At 41.1% G+C, this 22519-nt stretch overlaps 2 protein-coding genes across 2 annotated transcripts; both read left to right on the forward strand.

Moving 5' to 3' along the window:
* RBM45 (RNA binding motif protein 45) lies at positions 1-22485 on the forward strand. Its single transcript, XM_038422133.2, is given in 11 exon segments — positions 1-408; positions 6273-6395; positions 6534-6660; positions 8281-8418; positions 8784-8963; positions 10022-10151; positions 13165-13258; positions 13662-13724; positions 13726-13826; positions 17128-17328; positions 22239-22485. Coding segments are annotated over 10 exon segments (1434 nt in total). The 5' UTR covers positions 1-123; the 3' UTR covers positions 17321-17328; positions 22239-22485.
* LOC119863544 lies at positions 418-6265 on the forward strand. Its single transcript, XM_038422134.2, has 2 exons — positions 418-2358; positions 3362-6265. The coding sequence occupies exons 1-2, from the start codon at positions 1986-1988 to the stop codon at positions 3733-3735; spliced, it is 747 nt and encodes a 248-aa protein (XP_038278062.1). The 5' UTR covers positions 418-1985; the 3' UTR covers positions 3736-6265.
* Positions 22486-22519: the final 34 nt, after the last annotated feature.

Raw genomic sequence — 22519 nt, forward strand, 5'->3', positions numbered from 1 at the left:
CAGCTTCAGCAGCGGTTACCGCGCATGCGCAGCAACGCCCAGGTGCCAGGGCTGAAGGGACGCTGCTGCCGGCCGGCCTGGCGCTGAAGGCTGCGGACTAGGCTCGGGGTGGGCGGCTTCGCCATGGAGGAGGGCGGCGGCGGCGGGTTCCGCCTGTCAGCCGAGTGCCTGGACGAGCCCCCCAACAGCCGCGTGTTCCTGGTGCTGGGGAAGGAGACGGGAGAGGCGCTGATCCGGGAGCGCTTCGCCCCGTTCGGGGAGATCCAGGACATCTGGCTGGTGCGGGACAAGCGCACCCACGAGTCCCGCGGCATCGCCTTCGTCAAGTTCGCCCGCAGCTCGCAGGCCTGCCGGGCCATGGAGGAGATGCACGGCCGGAGCCTGGCGCCCGACGCCAAGCCCATCAAGGTACCGGCCCTGCGCGGCCCGCCCGCCGCGCGGCCGCTTCTCCCCCTGTCCCGGTCCCCCGGCGCAGGCTGGTCCTGGGGGCGAGGGGGGCGCAGCGAGGCCGCGGATTCCTCCCCTTCGCGGCCTGGGTCGGCGGGGCCCGGCCCAGCTCAGCCGCCTCCGCTCCGGCCTCACGGTGCGGGCTGCCCAGGACCTGTCTGATCGGGCTGTGAGGGTGACGAGAGCTCGCCACTGCCTCTCCCCTCCCGCCGGTCCCAACGCAGAGCTGGGCGCCACAGCATGGTGCGGAAAGGAGATCGGTCACCTCGGCCTCAACCAGCTGTGCGCCTCCTTCCTTCCTTCCTGGCGGCGAGGGAGGGAGGGAGGGAATAGGCTCTGCTGGGAAGAGAGAAAGATGCTTTAGCTAAACGTCTCGGAGAAGGTGAAACTCGCTCTTCACTCTGCGTCCCCTCGTCTCCAGAACGAGAGACAAAAACCTTCCCTCTCCTTCGTTTGCCTGTTTGAGGCACTTGGCAACTATAAGTGCAGCCGCATTTATAGGTGGGCAGCAGCCTTCCCTTAGTCCTGTGAGTTTTCCACACAGCGACGGGAGGGAGAGAGAAATATTTAGATAAAGGGAATTATGATCATAAAACCACAACGGGAGGCTTAGGGGAAGATATAGTCTCTGGAACTAGTTTACTCTTTAACATACTAGATTTCAGGGTGTTCAGAAACTCTTCTCCTTCAACAACTTGTAAAGGTTCTTGAGATTGACACAAATGAATTGAATAATAACGGAGGGTATTTTAAACTTCTGCTAATGCAATATGCAAAGTTTTTATCAAAGTAATTTCACATTTTTATCTATGAGAGTCCGTAATGATTTGCTGCTGATGACCACTTTCAGTCTCTTGAATTGTTTTACTGTTATCTAAATGATGAGATGAGGAAAATGAGTCTAAACAGTGAGAAAAGTGGTAATGTTTCTTGTGTGACAGGACATCATCATGCGAGGAAGGATGATCTTTTAACAGCACACATGACTGAGGCCTGGTCTACACTAAAAAGTTAGGTCGAGGGAAGCCGCCTTAAGTTTACCTGTTAATGTATGTTTCTACACTACCGGGTCCTTTACGCCAACCTAAGTCGCCTTTAATGTCGACTTCTGTAATCCACCTCTGTGAGAGGCGTAGCACTTAATTAGATTTTCATGGGTCAACTGTGAGGTAGTGCAGACACAGCGTTATGGAATTTGAAAATTAATTGGCCTTCAGATGGTGTCCCACAATGCTCATCTGTGACCTCTCTGGAGATCATTCTCAACTCTGCTGCACTGCAGCCAGGTACACAGGAAACAGCCCCTTCCTTGCTAAAGCCCTGGGAATTTTTGATTTCCTATTTCCTGTTTGATCAGCATTGGGAGCATGCCAGTTTGAGCACAGCTGATCATGGAGTCTACATGCCCCAAATGTGCTCCAGCCTGGTCTGAACAGGAGGTGGTGGATCTCATCATTGTGTGGGGAGAAGAGTCTGTGTAGGCAGAGCTCTGATCCAGCGGAAGAAACGCTGGCATCTATGCAAAGATCGCTCGCGGAATGGGGGAGAAGGGCTACACAAGGGACACACAGCAGTGCCGTGTGAAAATAAAACTTCACCCAGCATACCAGAAGGTAAGGGAGGCAAACAGTCGTTCTTGTGCTGAACCCCACACATGCTGGTTCTACAACGAGCTGCATGCAATTCTCAGGCGTGACCCTACCAGCACCCCCACAAGCAACGTGGACACCGCACAGGTGTGTGAGTCTAGGGACAAAAAGGAGGATGATATGGTAGATGAGGAGGAGAATTGGAGACTGGCGAGCGGTGGATCCACTCTTCCCCAAGAGCCAGGATATATTTTTAACCTGGAGTCCTGTGGGTCGCAGGACATCACAGTGGCCGACAGTGACGCCATGGAAGGCACCTCTGGTGAGTATACAGTTACAATCAAAGTTCAGTTAAACTTTAGCAGGCACACACATTCGGTGGTTGGCATGTTTATTGTGAAGAAAAAGCAAGGTGCTGTGGCTCTCTGCTTACAAGAGGCTGCTCCAGCTACGCAAAGGGTGGCCCCTGGAAAAGGCTGTTTATGTGGACTTGGATAGCCTGGGAATCCTCCATGGATATCTCTAGGAAACCTTCATGGAGGTACTCTGCAATCCTTTGCAGAAGGTTTCTGGGCAGGGCAGTCTTATTTCTTCCACCATGGTAAGACACTTTCCCACGCAACTCCTGAATTATTTCTGTTGGCATCATTGCGGTACACAGCATAGCAGCATAAGGACCAGGTCTATCATAAGGACCGGGTCTGTACCCAGACGCTTGCAGCATCTCCTTCCTTTCCGCCTCTGTTACTCTCAGGAGACCAATATCACATAGGGTCGCCTAGAGGAAATGCGGGAAGTTCTCATTAAAAGCAGTCTTACAAGAAAAAAAAGGCACACACTCGCATGCATTCTGGATCGCCAAACCACACGGCCGCTAATGTGCCTTTACTGTGCTCGGCATGGGTCGACATGTAGTTTAAAGTGGTTGATGGGGACTGGGCCCCACATGAGAGATTCCGCAATTTAGGAGTGAAAATGTTTCCCCCCACGCCCAGTTTGTAAACAGTTTCCTGTGGTGCTATGGGGAAGGGCCATTGTTCAACTATCTACCTCTGCTCCCGACATGAGCCTGCCATAAACTTAATTAAAAGTGTGGTCACCCGTGATTTGGGGGGGGGGCTACTCACCATGGCTGGAGCAGCAAAACGGCACAGTGAACAGTTGCGGATTCTGATTATGTTATGGCTTGCACCTAGTGCAATAAGATGGTGGTGTTTTGTTGTTGTTGTTACATGAAAACGGCCTTGCTATGGAAACATTTTTATTCATGTACAATGGCTCCTTTATTTTTTCTCATGACTGACAGCTGGAAATGTGTCCTACAGGTGTGTCATCAACACCTGAAAGCAGACTTTCACTGAGTAGAAGGAGGAGAAAGAGAACGCGGGAGGACCTGTTCACCGAGATAATGAATGCCTCTGGGACAGCTGACACAGAGCTGAAAGCGTGGGGGATTTCACTGTCTGAGAAGTTAGACATGAACATGGAGAGCAGGAAAGCTTCCAATGACCAAGAGCATGCAGCACAGGATGAGATGCTTCAGATTATGAGGGACCAAGCAAATATGTTGAGGTGTCTGATTGAACTGCAGGAACAGAAGCAGGAGGGTAGAGTTTCTTTGCAGACTCTGATGGTTAGCCAGCCAGTATCGCCTGGCGCAGAATCACCCTTCCCCAAGTGTTCCATGAGGCATGGGTGAAAAGTCCATTACCCCGTTCACTTAACTCCAGGGGAGGGTACAAGGAACAGAAGGCGCCAGTTCACAGACCTTTGATGGTGTTACGTTACACAGCTGAAAATGTTTCTCCCATTCCAACTTTATAACCCCTTTTCCTCAAGGTTACCTTTTTTTCTGTTCTCCCTCTTTACTTATGTTTGTTAAATAAAGTAAATGGATTCGAGAAATAAATGTTCTTTTATTGAGTAGAAGCTGTGGGCTTGGGCGGAGAGTTGGCTTTACAGGGGCAGTGATACATTCCAGGTGAAGGTTTGGGAAAGCACAATGCAGACAAGCAGCTCACATTACTGTGATTCATTATTGAAACAGCTTTTCAAAGCCTGGCGGATACACACCGCCCCTTGCTGTGCTCTTCTTATTGCCCTGGTGTCTGGCTGCTCAAAAATGGCTGTCATACGATCTGTCTCAACTGCCCACCCCTGCAGAAAATTTCCCCCCTTTTTTTCCACAGATATTATGGAGCAGGCAGCTATAACCATGGGAATGTTCTCTTCAATAAGGTCCAGCCTTGTTAATAACTTTCTCCAGTGCTCTTTCAAACGACCAAAGGCACATTCAACCACCACTCTGCACTTGTCGAGCCTATAGTTGAATCATTCCTTACTGCTGTCCAGATGGCCTGTGTATGGCTTCATGAGCCATGGGAGCAAGGGATAGACTGGGTCCCCTAGTATAACAGTAGCCATCTCAATGTTGTCAATGTTCATTTTGTGGTCTGGAAAGAAAGCCCTGGATTGCAGCTTTTTGAACGGACCTGAGTTCCTAAAGATATGCACGTCATGAACTTTTCCCAACCATCCTACATTGATGTTGGTGAAACATCCCCTGTGATCCAACAGCTCTTGTAACACCATTTAAAATTATCCCTTTTGGTTTATGTACTCTTTGGCAAGGTGATCTGGTGCCAAGCTGGGGATATGCATGCCATCTATTGCCCCACCGCAGCTGTGACTTTCAGCAGCAACCGTGAATTTTTTTTTTTTTTCAATGGCTTGCAGCAGGGCTGCTTGCAGGACATTGCTACGTTCTGCGTGGCGGACCCTACTTTAGCTCTGGAAATACTGCAGGAGAAGGTACAAGTGTTTGAGATGTTCACAGCAAGAGCGTACAACTGAGCAGGCTCCATGCCTCTGGGGTTATGGCGTATGCGTGGCAGTTTTAAGGCCCAAAAACCACTGCGAGAGGGAGCACAGTGCATCAGGGGGTGCCAATGCAATGTTCCTATTCTCCCTTGTGACAATGTTTTGGTCCTATGAGGCATTGCACAAACTTCCCAAAACACACTGCGGCAAGGTGCACTTTGGGATAGCTATCCACGATGCACTGCTTTGTGCATCGATGCAGACACTGCTAGTGAGGACACACTCCATCGAGACAATGAGCATGGTGTGGCCACGCACAATCAACTTAATTCAGAGGCTCGAGGTCAAATTAGATAAAGTCATCTTAATTTTGTAGTGTAGACAAGCCTTGAGAGTTAAATGCTTAGGACTTTATTCCTTATTCTGCCACAGGCGATATGGCCATAGGCAAGTCATTTAACAGCTGTGATTGAGTTTTCCCATCTCTAAAGTGAGGTTACTTTCCAGCTAGTTTTTGGATGCCTTGTAATCCTCTGAAGAAAGGTGCAATATACACGAAAAGTGTTAAGAGTATAATTATGACCTGTGAGAAGTTTAGGTCTTGACCTGTGCTGAGCCCCACATAAGTGGATTCCCATTCAAGTTAGTACACGCTGCAGTATCAGGGCCTTGGTATGCTACTTGTTTGATTTTTTTCCTTTTTTCTTTTCTTTAGAACCTAAGAATGGCCATATTGGGTTAGACCAGTGATCCACCTAGCCCAATATACTGTCTTCCGACAATGGCCAATGCCAGGTGCTTCAGAGGGAATGAACAGAGCAGGCAATCGTCAAGTGATCCATGTTTGTTTTTTAAACAAAATGGCTACAATCATGGATCTGCTATGAAGTAGTCCATCCATTTGCTGCAATGTACATCAGCGCATGCTTAAAGAGCCAACTGTGCCAGTATTAATGCTGCTAATAGTAGGCCAGCCTAGGTATTCATATCCTTCCCCCTCCACCATGCGTAGGTGCCCTTTCAAAATTTCCTGCCCTTCCAGGTCTTGTGAAGGAGGCAGGGTAGCCAGACAACACTGGTGTAACTCATTGACCAGCCAGTTACACTGCTCCCAAGTGCTTAACTCATGACAGGCTTTTGGAAGGTGGGCTATAATGACTGAAGAATGAACCACAATTCTTCATATGGGCGGATCTCTCATCTGGGTCCCTGATTGTGTACATATGTACATGTTTGCAGCAGGCAGGTCTTTTGTCAGAGTACATCTACAGTGAAGGGCTTTTTTTGCCACAGGAGTAGTCAGAGAATGCAAATATAAGCACAAAGCTGTTTCGAAGACATTAAATTATTTTCCCTGACTATCTGTGTACATTTACACTTTTCTCAAGTAATTAACATTGTGTTTAACTCTATTAGGTGTTCATTGCCCAGTCCAGAGCTTCTGGAAGTCACCGCGATGTTGAAGATGAAGAGCTTACACGCATCTTTGTTATGATACCGAAGTCCTATACAGAGGACGATCTGAGGAATAAATTTAAGGTACCAGTTGAGTTTTAGTTATTCATTATATCTAACTGCATTTTCTCAGATTATTTTTGACAGTAGATTAAAATGTAAATTTTTAGGAACTTCAGAAATGTTGGATAAAATTGTTTTTATAATTTTTAAATCTCCTAGGTGTATGGAGACATTGAATATTGTAGCATTATTAAGAAGAAGACTACAGGAGAAAGTAAAGGTTTGGGCTATGTGAGGTATTTAAAACCATCCCAAGCTGCCCTGGCAATAGAAGAGTGTGATCGAAGTAAGAATGTGACTTATTTTTTCCCCACTCATTTATTATGAGAAACTGTGAACTCATTAGTGTAGGTTCAAGTGTGGCAGCCTCTGGCTTCGGTTTTATTAGCAGCAAAATTATTTGTGGTGTAAATGCATTGATGGCCACAGGTTGCAGAACCTAATACTGTAAACAATGCATGCAGGTAGTACCGTTAAGTTCAATGGGACTAGTCACCTGTGAAGTACTTGCAGGATCAAGGTCTTAGATTTAAAGTAATAACAGTGAAAGGGCTTTCGGAATGAACTACAGTGACTTCTGTTGATCTAAAACAGCCTGACTCTAGTGCAGCACATGCATGTACGTACACACACACACACACACACACACATTTTTTTATGCAGATGAACTTTTATGACTTTCTCAAGGGATGCTCAAAATAAAAGGAATATATAATCACAAACACAATAGTAAAATGTATTATGACTACAGCTATCTAAACAAAATTGTATTTGATACTAATAATAGCATTTTTCACTATTTTCAGAAAATAGCACACTTAGTCTTATGATTTAACATTTGTTGCCGTTAAAGTTGTTGTCTAGTGCTTAGAGCACAGGATTAGACATGACAGAACTAGAATTCCCATGACATTGGCAATTAATTTCACCTCTCATTCCCCAGTTTCTCCCTCTGTAAAATGGGAATAATAAAATACACTTTTCTGTAGTGCTTCATGCTCCTCAGATCTGGTGATTTTCTTTTTATCCTTTTACACACACAGCCAAGAGGAAAGACCAATATTCAGCATAAAGCCTTATTGAACATATTAGATGATCAGTAGTGCTGACATGGTTACTGTGGTTTCAATAAATGTTCTTCAAATCTTCCTGTGTGGGCCTTCAAAAAGCCAGAGGACAAATTTGCAAACAAATTAGTATAAACAAGGTATGGTAAAGTTTAGTTCTGAGTGAGTTTTGGTGGACAGTTAAAACCAGTATCTAAAAACTATATCATACTTCATAAAGATGGTACATGTGCCATTAACAGTTTTTAATATAGTGAAATAAATAAATTGTGTAGTCTTGGACTATGTAATGTCCAATTAATCACAAATATCAATTAAGCACCTATTTTTTATAATTAGGAATAAGGTACGTAAGATATAACTAAAATTAAGACCCACAAACACTTCATTTAATGAGAATTAAGGTTGTATCAGCACACTGTTAACAAATTTAGTATTTTTCTTTAAACCCAGGTCCATGTCCAGTGTGAGGTCAGAATGAAAGGAGTTAGATGGTCTGAGACCGGACCAAATAGCTTACGCAGATGTGGTGCCTAATTCAGCACAGATCTTGGTAGGCAAAGGTGGACTGAGGCTGCATAGATGTCCAGCTACTTCTTGCCTCTCAGTCAAGTATTTCCAAGATGATCTTTGGGTGCTATAATTCTGAATGGGATAGAAATGGGTTATGTTGCTTCCAGTCTTCTAATTGTATTAGTCTTCATGAGTGATAGAATAGGTTTTTTTTAAAAAAAGAAACAATAACTGAATTTTCTGTCTAATGTTTTTCAATACAAGGCTTAAAGAATATTTCTAGTCATAGATGTTTGAAATTTGAAATAAGTGGTTACTTGTTCCAGGTTACAGGGCCATTTTGGCTGAACCTAAAAACAAGCCATCTGAATCCTCTGAACGTGAATATTACAGTAGTAGCAGTAGTATGAGGCAGGAGCCAATGGGGCATGACCCAGGGCCTAGAGGGAGTGTGTTTCCCTTTGGTAAGTAATAACTTTTCACGTTAAGTGTCTGGTAATTCTGGATAAGATAACACAGTAACTGGAAAGGGTGTTATGGAAATAGAGGTATATTCAGAGAGAGGCAAAATGGAGACATTTAAAATAGTAGGTCCAGGTCCAGGTTTTTGGTTGTTGGTTCTAACTCAGACACTTAGTTTCTAGATTGTTCAGGGTTTTTTTTTTTTTCCATTTGGCCTTTGCATTGATTGTCTGAAATAAATGTCCTTTTTTTATTATAACATGACTTAGGTCCCAGAAACATTTTAGGAAAAAAATATTGAAATGGTCAAGGTTCAGCAGTATAGTGACTTGCAATGTGTGTAATATGTCTTATTTTGGTTCTTGAGAAGGGCAGCCAGAACTTGGTAGTTTTGAAAAGAGTCAGACGAGAGTTCGAGAATCCGTTTCTAAACGCCTGTCAGTGGTATCGCGACTCCCCTTCATACAAGAGCAGCTGTTCTTCCTCTTTGATCTAGTCCCAGGACTGGAGTATTGTGATGTTCAGCGAGATCCTCATACTAACCATGGTAAATAACAAAACAAAAAGAACCTCTTTCTTTTTACTGTTTTGACTCTAAAATATTTTCTCTTCCTTCTCAATACAGAATGATGTAGCCCTTTGTCAGTGGCAGATACATACATTTGGTCTTGCACTCTGTTCCCCTTCTACTTCACATCTCCTCTGAACAGACCTATTACACTGACAAGTTACATGCTATCCCTAACTAGATCCCTGAGAGGTCCGAATATTTACAAAGTAGGGAAGCAACCCACAGCATCTCTACATTTCATACGCTCAGAAGTCAAAAATCAAATGAAAGCTGTTTCTTAATAGATTCTGCATCAGATGAGATGTTATCAAAGATGGGGAGGATTTCTGTTAAGGAAAAAAAACATGCATCTGCTTTGTTGAAGCCTCATCATGCCTTCAAAGTAATGTATGGCTGGTGTCTTAAAATAAGGTTTTACAATTGTTAGCCCGCAGAGCCAGTATAGCTATGGGAGAACGAGCTGGATTATATTATAATCAATAGTATTGTTAACTAAATTGCTGGTACAGAATTATTCGTATTGATGATGCATGATCCAAAAGAACATAATGGCTTAAATTGCTGGTTACAAGAACTACCACAGCTTTTAAGCTGACAAATTTGATATGGAAATCATTGATACAACAAACAGGAACCCTACGGTGCCATTTTAATCACTTCCTTCAGAGAATAACTACACTTAAAAAGGAAAATATTTGTGTACAGATTAGTGGTTATAAATATCTGCTAACTTCTGGAGTTTTTTTAGGCATTCTATAAAGGAAGTAATAATATTGCATGATTTTGAGGTTCAGCTGTAAAGATTTGTTCAGTCACCCAGTTAACTCTGCTTGATATCCCATCAGAAATATGGATTTTGCTAAAGATGAGTTGGATGATGAAGTAAAAAGACTTCATTGTATTTGAGTGCCTGTGACTAATTTGGTGTCGGACCCTGCTGTGTTGTTGGAGTACGCTTTATTCTTAGTAGTGCTTTTGAGAATTTAAACTTACACACTTTCAACATTGTCTTGGTATGTTTCATCCATCTTTAGGGCATGCTGTGATTCAGTATACTACTGCAGCATCAGCTATATATGCCAAATACAAGCTACATGGTTTTGAATATCCTCCTGGAAATCGGCTAGGTGTAACTTTCCTTGAAGATGGGAGTGACGGATTGGAGTAAGTACCAACCCACATAGGTGAAAAGCTGTAACTCTGTGTTCTGGAGAGCAGTGTTTCTCTTTGAAAAGTTGTTATAATGGTAAGGGGAAAAAGGAAAAAACAAGAAAATGAAACCTACCACTGTACAACTTTGTTTATATAGTGGATGCTTCTGAAATGTAAGGTATTTCAGGGTACTATGGTGTGCACTCACCACTACAATGCCCCCTGATATCAGAGGGCAAAGTTCCAGGAATCTTCATCTCCTGTGCCCCTTGTTGGTCATCTGCTTTGTGCACAACTCAGCCCTCCAAAAGTCCAATCCCTTTCAGGAAGCAAAAGCTCAAATTAATGACCAAAAAGACTCTCGACCAATCTGCCCTTCTCCTGTGCTGTGTCTTCTGACTCTTCCTTAGTTACTGTGGAGTCTTCTCTCCAGCTTTGGCCTTGAGCACTGGCCCTTCAAAGTGTCTCCTTGAGGTAGACAAGGAAGGCGAGGTAAATATTTCTTTGAAGTGTCTATTCTCTTGCTCCGAGTTCTCTTGCTCTTCTTCACAAGAGTCTTTGTGGTTCCTCCCTTCAGACTGATTTCTCTCCCCTTTTATGAAGTCCAGGTGTCCATTAAATTATTACCTGATGCCTCCTGTCCTGCCCTTGTGACTGGGAAGCAGTTAATTAGGTAATCTGTTGTACCTGTACTGTAAATAGTTGACTATTAACCCTTTTCCAGCCCACAGTGGGCTTTCTCTGTACCACATAGGGCACAATCCCAGAGAAGGCCTTTTGAGACACCAAACATTTCTCACGAAAGCTTATGCTCAAATAAATTTGTTAGTCTCTAAGGTGCCACAAGTACTCCTTTTCTTTTTGCAAACATTTCTGCTATTTTTCAAGAGACAGAGGGAAATTAAAAGATAAAACAGTCCTTTTATTTTAAGATGACTTCTAAAATGTGATTGAACTTTTTTTATTAGCTTATGATGTATAAAGAAATCTTAGACTGGGGTAGTGGGTTTTATATTAGAAGCAGGTTTTTGTCTACTGTTTCCTGGAAGACTCTGGGTGACTGTAGAGCTAATAGGATTTTGGTGGCGTGAGTACCAAGGAAGGGGGACCTGAGCAGATCAGGGGAAGGGAGCTGAAGATAGATAATGACCTGACCAAAACACCTGACAAAGAGTGTAAAATCATTGTTAAAGATTCAACACCATTTCTTACTCCTGAGGGCATTCTACACCTAAAAATTCTCTGCCAAAATATTAAACATTCTGCACACAATATATTAAAATTCTGCAAAATTCTGCAAATTTGTCAAATGTGGAGGCTCCAGCATGGCATTGGGGAGCACAGGCCACTGGCTGCAGAGAGGTGGGAGATCATTGTGTAGCTCACCCCCTGGGACACAGACTTGGCGGTGAGGCTGTACCCAACCCTGACACAGTGCAAGGACTATGCCTGCCCTAGAAACACCCCAGGGCCCTGCCCCTCCATGCCAGGTGTGGCCAGGCAGGCTCAGCAAGACTGGATCCAGGTGTGAAGGGGGTTCAGTATGGGGGGGATCCAGGTGTGGGTTCAGAGGGCTCTGTGTGGGACAATTTGGGTGCAGGCAGCTCAGTGGGGGATCCGGGTACAGGGGGATCTGGCTGCACAGGGATTTGTTGGGGGTTATGGGTACAACAGTAATGGGACTCTGCTGGGAGGTCCAGGTGAAGGTGGTTGTGGGTCTGGGTATGGTGCGGGATAGAGTTCGGCAGGGGGGGTCTGGTGTGTCGCAGTCCAGATGCTGTGGGAGCGGGGCTCAGTGCGGAATGAGATGCAGCTAGTTGTGGCTCGGTGGGGTGGGGATCAATTGTGGGATGGGTCTGATGTGGCTCCGGATGCCATGCAGGGGAAGAGGAAGTCCTGTCTTCCCCAGCCAAACCGGAACTAGTAGCTGATCCTGGCACAGTATAAGAGCCACCAACCAGGTCCTCCCCAGTCCTGCCCCACAGTGATTTACGTCTCTGCTAGCTTCCCTGGGCACCCGAAACATACTGCTGGGAAGGATCGCATGACTGCTCTTGTGGCTTCCCTTTGCTTCCCCGTCAAAGTCACTTTTTGCAGGGAAGCAAAGAAATCTGCAGGGGACATAAATTCTATGCATGTGCACTAGTGGCGCATAATTACCCCAGGAGTAATTTCTTGCTCAGTTAAGTGATAGGGGAGCTATTTTTTTGCTCAAATTCTTCTAGGAGACTTTCAGCCAAACCTGGGAGGGCAGTGATTTAATACTCTTGATATTTATAAGGTTAAAAAAAGTAGAATAAAAATTGTTTATGTATCATAAGAAGCAAGAAAACAAAACCCCCAAAATAAGCATAGCCCAGTATTTTTTCCTCTGCATGTCCTCTTTAAGAGAAAATACATAACTTGCATGTGTGGAAGTGCATATAGGTTGAGCCAGCATGCCATACTGTAAAGCCATTCTAACGTTTCTGTTAATGCCTAATTCCAAGAGTCGCACAACTGTAAAATGTGAAGAGGTTTGCCTCATTCCAGCTTTGCAAAATATAAAAACTTGCTAGTCCAAGCAAAAAAATTTAATTGTCTTACCTTCACTATCAAGATGGATAAGAAAATTATAGGGAAGAAATAATGTTTCCAGTAAACTAATTTTTACTTCTCTCAGGCAGCGTAAAGAGCTGGGTTTAACTCCATGAGCTGGGTTTGTATATTCTGTCAATTAAAGCAACAGTGATAACTGAAAGGCTGTGTTATCGGAAAAAAGTATAGAACATTGGGCTACAGGTATCTCAGTGTATTTCGGATTTAACAAGAGTACCAAAATAAATTTGCAACAATTTACTTATTTGGATTTACTTATTCCTGGATGTTCTCAGCACATATCAAGGAAGATTGAATAGATGTTTTCTTGATCAGTTCTTCCTCTGAAAATTTTGATTTTAAACAAATTGTCATGTTGATTTCTTAAGATTATAGTAATGTTACTTTTTGCTGTAAAGACAGAGTCTATGATTACTTCTGCTTTCAGCCACATCAGAAAAATGGCAACACAGCTGGTGACTTCACAAGTGTCATCAATAGTGTCACATAATAATCTAGTTGGTCAGCAATTTACATCTTCTGTAAGTAACTACACTCTATACCTTTGTTGTTTCTCCTCAATTGTTGCAGAACCTTGAAATGTGCAATAAGCAGCTATGTCCCATATTTTTTCTCTTACCCTTGTGACTGCTTTAAGAGCTGATTTTGTTTGTTTGTTGGTTTGTTTGTTGGTTGGTTGTGTGGTGGGTTGACTTGTGCTTTTCTGTACTCTTTAAAGGTGATATGATCTTAACTGGATTTATTGCCCAGGGAGGTAGTCAAGAAAAACACATAAGTTAATCATGTGGCTGTCAGAGAGCCCATATATAATCCAGGATTTTAATGTCCTAAAACAGTAACAGAGTCCTAAATCAGATAAAATTGAATTTTTCACTTTATTTTCATCTGTTAGCTTTTTCATTAATTTTATTTTTGTTTCAGCAGCCGTACAGTGGAAGTTCTAGCTCTCAGTTATCTCAGCCCCAAACAGATGCTGTACTTCCATCACGCAAAAAAAAAAGTTCCTCCTGAGACTTCTGTGAAGGAAAGGCTTTTCATAGTGTTTTATCCTCATTCCTTACCTGTAAATGTGTTGGAGGATGTATTCTGGTAAGGTACCATTTAGTGATTAAAATAACTTCAATAGTAAAATAAATTTTGAAAAATTTAGAATAAATGCTGAAGTCAAACCAGGTCATAGTCATGAAAATCCAAAAAGACAGCCCACGGCAAATAGAAGTGATCAACTGATACATTAAACAGTAAAAAGTCACCAGGAGCAGATGCTATTCACCGAAGAATTCTTTGGGAACTTGTATATGAAATTGCAGAACTACTAACTGTGGTATGTAACCTATCACTTAAGTCAGTTTCTGTACCAGATGAATTGAGGATAGTTAATGTAATATCAGTTTTTAAAAAGACTCTAGAGGTGATCCTTGCAATTACAGTCTGGTAAACCTAACTTTAGTACCTCACAAATTGGTTGAAACTATAGTAAAGAACAGAATTATCAGACACATAGATGAACAACATTTGTTGCGGAAAAGTCAACACGGCTTTTGTAAAGGGAAATCATGCCTCACCAATCCTTTTTAGAATTCTTTGAGGGGGTCAACAAACATGGACAAGGGTGATCCAGTTGATATAGTGTAATTGGACTTTCAGAAAGTCTTTCACAAGGTCCTTCATGAAAAACTTTTAAACAAAGTAAACAGTTGTGGGACAAGAGGGAAGGTCCTCTCATGGGTCAAAAACTGGTTAAAAGACAGGAAACAAAGAGTAGAAAGAAATGATCACAGTGAAAAGGAATATAGAAGGGTCCCCCAGGAATCTGTAGTGGGGCTAGTACTGTTAAGCATATTCATAAATGATCTGTAAAAAGGAGTAAACAGGTGGCAAAGTTTGCAGATGATGCTAAAGTACTCAAAATAGTTAAGTCCAAAGCTGGCATTGAAGAGTTACAAAGGAATCTCGCAAAACTGGGTGATTGGGAAACAAAATGGCAGATGAAATTCAGTGTTGATAAATGCAATGTACACATTGGAAAACATAATCCCAACTATACATACAAAATGATGGAGTCTAAATTAGCTGTTACCACTCAAGAAAGACATTTTGGAGTCCTTGTGGATAGTTCTCTGAAAATATCTGCTCAATATGCAGTGGCAGTCAAAAAAAAGTTAACGTTAGGAACCATTAGGAAAGGCATAATAAATATCATAATGCCACTATATGTATCCCTGGTATGCCCACACCTTGAATACTGTGTGCTGTTCTCTCCCACCATCTCAGAAAAGATATTAGAATTTGAGAAGGTAGAGAGAAGATCAACAAAAAGGATATGGGATATTGAACAGCTTCCGTATGAGGAGAGGTTAAAAAGACTGGGATTTTTCAGCTTGGAAAAAAGAAGACTAAGAGGGGAATATGATAGAGGCCTATAAAATCTTGAATGGTATGGAGAAAGTGAATAAAGAAGTGTTTTTTACTGCTTCACATAACACAAGAACCAGGGTCACCCAATGTAATTAGTAAGCAGCAGCTTTAAAACAAAAGGAAGTACTTCACACAACATACAGTCAAGCTGTGGAACTTGTTGCCAGGGTGGTTGTGAAGGCCAAAACTCTTTTTTTGAACCCCATTATAACTAGATAAGTTCATGGAGGAGAGGTCCATCAATGACCATTAGCCAGGATGGTCAGGGATGCAACCCCATCCTCTAAGTGTCATTAGCCTCTGATTGCCAGATGCTGAGACTGGATGATGTGGGATGACTATCTTGATGATTGCCCTGTTAATTCCCTCTGAAGCATTTGGCATTGGTCACTGTTGGAAGACGATACAAAATTACTCAAGATAGTTAAATCCATTGGTCTGACCCACTATGGACGTTCTTATGTTCAATAAATTATGGTCCGTTTCCAAACAAATGTAAGTATTGTGCTGCCAGTTATTAAACTTGATGTGCAGATAACTTGATTTCAGGGTTATCTGTTTCATACACTTTATTTGCAGAAAGCTTTAGTACTTCATGCTCTTATGGTACCACATATCTATTTCAGCTTGAAATTTTAACTGATTATTAATTGAGAGATTGTGGGAAACCTGCATAACAATGTAGATTCAGGAAGTTGCTTCTGGTATAATTAAAACCTGACCTGAAGTAATGTAATCTTATTTGTTTCAGAGTAGCAGCCGTGTTAGTCTGTATTCGCAAAAAGAAAAGGAGTACTTGTGGCACCTTAGAGACTAATAAATATATTTGAGCATAAGCTTTCGTGATGCATTCGGCATCCGATGAAGTGAGCTGTAGCTCACGAAAGCTTATGCTCAAATAAATTTTAGTCTCTAAGGTGCCACAAGTACTCCTTTTCTTTTTGCAAATCTTATTTGTGCTACTGGCCTGCTTCCAAAAGTCATTTGAGGGTACCCAACATACTAGTATCAAAGATTTGAGATACAATTTTTGCCCATTTCACCTTTTAAAACTTGTTTTAGAGTTGCTCTACCAACTTTATTGGATTATTTTGTGTGTATTAAGAGACATGGCAACATTCCCCCATTCTAATATCTGCCAGCTCTATTGGAGTAAATGAGGGACAGCTCTTTTTAAAAGTCAAACCACTTTTAAGAACAGACAAACAGAAAACCCTATTGTCAGTTCGTGTAGAATTTGAAACGTACCTACTTGGGCTGCTGGACTACCTTAGTCAGAGTCTGAAGGGAAAGGAAGCTATTCTTCATGGTCTTTGCATCCTATATTATAACCTAACAAAGAGTATATTACATACAAGTGCATTTTGTCTTTTCTTCTCTCTCTGCCTCAACCCCTGCCTTGGAGCCTGCAGGTGACTTGGGAAAGTAGGACTTTCTATGATAAGTTTTTAATATTTATTTTTAAGGCACTTTACTGAGGTCTTCTCAAATGTAAATCACAAGTGAACAAATATAGTCCACTCATATCGGACATAAGTAAACTAGCCCACTGGCCTTCTTTCTGAAGTTGTCAGAAGGACCACCATGTATCAAGTGTCACTTTCACACCACCTATAGTGATCATGATGTTGATCAGGGTTACTTTTTTTTTTTTTTTTTTTATATGTGGGTAAAGCACTGATATGGTGTGATTTTTATTGTGGGAGTACTTAGAGAATGTGGCCTAACAATTATTTCCCATTTCTTGCATCTGCCAGGACTATTAAAAGGGAGGAAAAGTACAGATGGGGGAAGGGCAGCACAAAATCAGATATCACGTGTACAAGAATAAAACTTACTGTCATTGTCAAATTATCTTGCAGAAGATATTGTATTGGTAGGCTGTAGTGCTGCAGCTGCATTTACAAATTGTAAATATTATGGAACTTGTATTTCAATCCTATTATTTATTTTATTTTATATTATTTTTTAGTCGGTTTGGACATCTTATAGAAGTTTACCTTGTGACAGGAAAAAATGTGGGCTATGCTAAGTTTGCAGACAGAACAAGTGCTAGCGATGCCATAACTTCATTACATGGCAAGATTGTGAATGGTGTCCGGCTTAAAGTAATGTTGGCAGATTCACCTGCAGAAGAATCTAACAAACGTCAAAGAACTTACTGACCCAATGGGTAAGTACTTCGTCTGGATGTAAACTAAAGTTCAGCTAGTTTAAATGGTGGGTCCTCTGTTATTTTTTGGTAACAATATTTCAATTATAACCTCAGTTTTTAAGAAATTTATAGCTTGTCTTTAAAAACTTGCTTCATGATAAATTTGGAATGTAAGATCACTGCCCAAAAGCATATTTTTAATTTTTAGTAGGTATTTTTTTAAATGAAACTTATTTTAAGTTTATTTTTAAAAATAAACAGTTAAACATAAACCAGTTGATCAATATCAGTTTGGACAACCATATGAAAATGATTAACTTATGTACTTATAATGTATCAATGCTGAACATTTTAAAGAGGGGAAAATATAGAAAAATAAAGGATATGATTGAGATCAGTCTCTGTATCATTCTTTCACTAAAGAACACCACCTGTCTTAATGGTGGTAGATAAGGACAAAGATCTGAGGTCTGAGAAAAGAGAAGAAATAGAGGAAAGAAGTGGTAAGTAAAGTGGATCTTAGAAGGAGAAGGAAGGAAGCCAAGTGAGAACCCAAAGGTGTCTGGGCCATCTAGGGGAAATCCATAGTGTAAATGTGTCTTGTAGTATTTCCCAGAAAAGTGAGAATGAAAGAAACTTTTAAAAAGCACCTAATTGACTTAGGGCACAAGTCCTATTGAAAATTGATGGAACTTGTGCTCCAAAATCATTTAGGTATTTTTTTGAAAATCCTTCCCAGTAGGTCTAGGTTATTTCTCCTGGTAAGGAGTGGAAAGGAATTTCTCCATCTGTGCATCTGTGAAAACCAAAATTTTGTGTGTTCCACTATCATTTGGTGAGATATAGATAAGATAAAGACTGTAAAGGCTCTTCCTTCCTTCGGGGGAGGCGGGGAGGGTTGGGTTATCATTAGTAAGACCATGGAAGTAAAGTTTAGCTGTGGGATAATGGGCATCTGAGTGCTCCTGCAGTGTACGTAAAATGGTAATTCCATTTAGGAAAGATCTTCTGCAAGACCAAAGAATGAGACTGGAAAACAGGTGATGAGTTGCACATTGTGAGAGGTCTGTCACTGTAGATTCTGTAGCACATCAGCCAGAATACTATTTAAAATTTTGAATTCCTATTGTGAATTAAGCAAAGATAAGATAATGAGGTGCTAATTCATTTCCATACTTAATTGCACATCAAATTGTCAAATTACTAATGCCACTTATATCTGGAGTTGAAGGAGTGGAGTGTGATATCTAGTATTCAACTGTAGCTAATGCACAGTGACAAAGTGCCAGTGATCATTGGTCTTCAACTTGCATGACTCAGGTAGGGAGGTAAGTACTGGGTGCCTCTGAATAAGGGTTTAATAGGGATCTGGGGTTACTTGGAGTTAAAACAAGGCAAGGGTATAATAAATCTACTTTACTTAGGTCTAATGGTTTTACATTGTGACTATTAGAGGTTATTACTGAAGCTTTTTATTCCATTCCTCAGGCAGAGATTGCTCCATAAAGAGAAGTTTGGGGCTTAAAACCATCCATCTTTCAGGAAAGATCCTTTTTGATGGAGCTTGGCAGAGTTAAGAAGGGTATAGTCTAAGGGTACGTCTTCACTACCCGCCAGATTGGCAGGTAGTGATCAGTCTATTGGGGATCGATTTATTGCATCTCGTCTAGACACGATAAATCGATCCCTGAATTGACGCCTGTACTCCACCTCGGCAGGAGGAGTAAGCGGAGTCGACGGGGGAGCCGCCGCGCTCGACTCGCCGCTGTGAGGGTGGCCAGGTAAGTTGAACTAAGATACTTCGACTTCAGCTACGCAAATAGCATAGCTGAAGTTGTGTATCTTAGTTCGAAATTACCCCCTAGTGTAGCCCAGGCCTTAGTGTCATAGGTGAGGTCAGGGTCCTGTCGTTAACCAAAGAGTGCTATGCATCTTTTTGGTCGGGATTCCCCTCCATGTACAATAAGTAGTACTGTTGAAGATCCAGTTGGTGTAGTCCTCCTTCCATTTTGTGAAGATCTTTTAAGGACTCCAAGAGAGAATCTTTGAGGGTTTTCAAGTGAAGTGGACTTAAAATATAAGAGTTGTGCTGAGCTACGCTAGAGGTGTCTAGGAGCAGCAGCATTCATTTCAGGGGTCCGGTTCTGACTGTGCAGGACATTTTTTCCTGTGACTTTATCTAGTGAGTATGTTGGATATGCTTGCTGCCTCTTATTTTTGGGGTGTAAATTTTGTTCAGATCTGGAATGAGAGAGAGAACCAAAATAACTGTAGAGTCAGAGCAAGGTTTTTGGAGGCAATGGGCAAAGATGCGCTCCAGCGCCGCTTAGGAGCGGAACGGCCTTTTATTTCAGTTTGCTTCCTAAAAAGTTTTCATATGTTCTCTGAAGGAAATCTATATTTCATAAACCATGTGTAGTTGGGGTGCATGATGAGGAGAGTATTGAGCCTTGGGTCTAGGCTTTCTAATGCTGTCCTTCCACTTCAAAGCATAAAATTAAAACCTTTCCTCCACTACAGAGGAATTTGATAAATATTCATAGTTATCAAGAATGGCCAGTAATGTTAATGTAAACTATACAGTGCAGTAGCAAGTCTGCTATTAATATAGTATGAAACATATGAGAGATAAGGACAAACTGGTTTTTGAAAGCCTGACTGCATTGTAGATGCTCCACTTAAGTTTCGCAATGGCCTTTTAAAATTAAAAACAGTTTGTTTTTCTTAATCTGATTTTGGAATATATTTTTGTCTCAAAATGTGGTTATAATAAGTGGCTAAACAGCATTGTGGAGTTCCATGTTTCTCCGCTGATTCCATGTCAAAGATTGCTCAGATTGTAAACAAAAAGATATTTTGTTCAAACTTGTAGCACTGCAAACTCATCCTGGAGATCTGAGCCATTTCTTACGTATGTAAAATATTACAAGCAAAGTTGGAGTTGCACAGATGTAAAAGAGCATAATGTAGTGACACACGAGGACAAAAGGGAACCAAGTGCAGTTCTTACAACAGAAAAAGTTGAAAGTAACCAGCGAGCTAAAAAGCAGTTTTGTTTAACTGTGGTCTGCCTCGCATCATTCCCCATTTTTCCCTTTTCTTTTCCTTCTCCCACAGTAAATCTGAAAAGCCGCTGTGGTGCATCTCCAGCAGGATGCAACACACAAAAATGGTGTCTCCCGTTTTGAGCTGCTGCTGTAGGAATGCTAGCACTGGTGCTTCAAACGGAACGACCTTTCAGTAGTATTGTGGCAGACTGAAAGCACATTTTGTAAAACATAACATTTTACTCCTACCGGTGACCAAATGTAGACAGGTTTTTGCTTTTTTTTCCACAATGTGTGCACGATTATGACTTCTGTCCCTATGGTTAAATTATCTTTCTAAATTGTGGTTTACTAATCTGTAACTTCTTAGATCTTATTTATCTGAGGTAATTTATTCCAGAGGTCTAAGGATTAAATGTTCTAATACATTAAATATGGTCACTGTTTTTCCCCCTCCCCCCCACCCAGAAATTAGTTATTTGTTTTCTTAAAACAGGAGATATAAAACATTTTAACTGTTATGCCTCTCACATTGCATTTCCAGTGTTCTGTAACTCTAGCTTCTAATATTTTGTTTTTGAGCAGCAGCTATAGATTTTCCTAAAATGTTGACCTTCTGACATGCAGGTTTAGGAATCTGGCTAAAATAGGCATCCAAGGTACAACTTGATTGTTTCTTTCACAGTTTGTGTAAAAGTGTAAAACTTTTTTTATTAAAAAAGATATATGGATGTATACTGGAAAATTTTGGGGGTTTATTTAACTTTGTTTAGCACACTAGCATAGATGTTATAAGAAGATGCTGCATATCTGTGCAAGTGCCTGTTCTTAAAAGAAATTTCCAATTTTGCAGAAGTAATGGTGTTTGTTTATATATCTCCACTGAATAACTGAGATGGTTGTCTTTCAATAAGGACTGCCATTTTAATGATTTTTCCCATTAGAAAACATTGGAAAAAGGTTGAACTCTGAAACTTTCCATGAACTTTGAAATGGATTGAATTCCAATGCTTTAAAATAGAAAGATGTTTCTTTGTCTTACTTTGCGTCATGAAATTATCAAGATAATGGCTTGTTGTGTAATTGATTCCTCTTATGAGTGATTTATACCTTTTGTAATTAATGTTTAGAGTATCTTTTAGATGATGAAGTTTTCCTTTGAGTCGCTGTACGTTGACCTTTGTAGGGAAAGTTTGGAGTTAACTTTAGCATAATTTTGCACACAAAAATAAGTAGGAGTGCCATTAACTATTTCTCCATAGGGCAACTGAGCAGGAGGGTTAAAACAGATATTACAGGGGTTACAAAAACATGGTGGAATAGCACTCATGAGTGGAATATAGCTATTGAATGGTATGTACTGTTTAGGAGCGACTGGAATAAAGTAGTGCGGTAAAATAAAAGTGGTGCGGTAGTGTTATACATCAATGAAACAGTAAACTAACGAAATATGAAGTGATAGTATGGACAAAACAGAGCTTGTTTTGGGCCCAAATCACTTTGGGGAAGAATTGTATTGGGATTGCATTAGGGGTCTGCGATAGACCCCCAGGGTCAGATTCCTGGGGTCTTACAGTATAAGCAATCAAATATGTTCAAAAATAGAGAGGCACATTATTAAAGAACTACAACATAATTTAATTCACAAGATAATACACAGTAAGTTTCAGAAAAAATGCTTGCTTTCACACAGAATTTGTTAGAGAACCAGGGAATCCTATATAGGGTATTGGCTTCTCTAAATATTTTAATTATAGACTTGCTTTTATGTGTGGGTTGGAGTGCCATTATAAGAAATACCTTTATTATAATGTGTATTTTTAAATAAATATAGGTTTTTTTATCTTTGACACTATCTTCATACTTGTGTTCTTTCTACAGTGCAGAGACTAAATAATGACATGACCCTCAGCTGACTGACTGAAAACATGACTAGACATGGTTCCTGTGGACAGTGACAGCTTTTTGTACTGTTAGCTGATGTTTGTGGAAAAAAACACTTTATTTTTAAAAAACCCAAAATACAGAATGTCATTTAAATCCACAATTAGCCAACGTTTTTAATTGTAAACTGATAATTGTTGTAAGTCTGTCATTCTGTATTAGAGAAATAAATTTTTTGTTTAAATCATGCCTCTAACATGAACACTTTAAAGATGGGG

Source organism: Dermochelys coriacea, chromosome 11 (genome assembly GCF_009764565.3).
Source record: "Dermochelys coriacea isolate rDerCor1 chromosome 11, rDerCor1.pri.v4, whole genome shotgun sequence".
In the NCBI taxonomy this organism is placed as follows: Eukaryota; Metazoa; Chordata; order Testudines; family Dermochelyidae; genus Dermochelys; species Dermochelys coriacea.

What these genes read in the sequence shown, in the direction of transcription:
- LOC119863544 (XM_038422134.2), top strand. Translation starts at nt 1,986, where the DNA reads ATGGGGGAGAAGGGCTACACAAGGGACACACAGCAGTGCCGTGTGAAA. An exon ending in CGCCATGGAAGGCACCTCTG is followed by an intron (nt 2,359 to 3,361) that starts GTGAGTATACAG and finishes TGTGTCCTACAG; the next exon opens with GTGTGTCATCAACACCTGAA.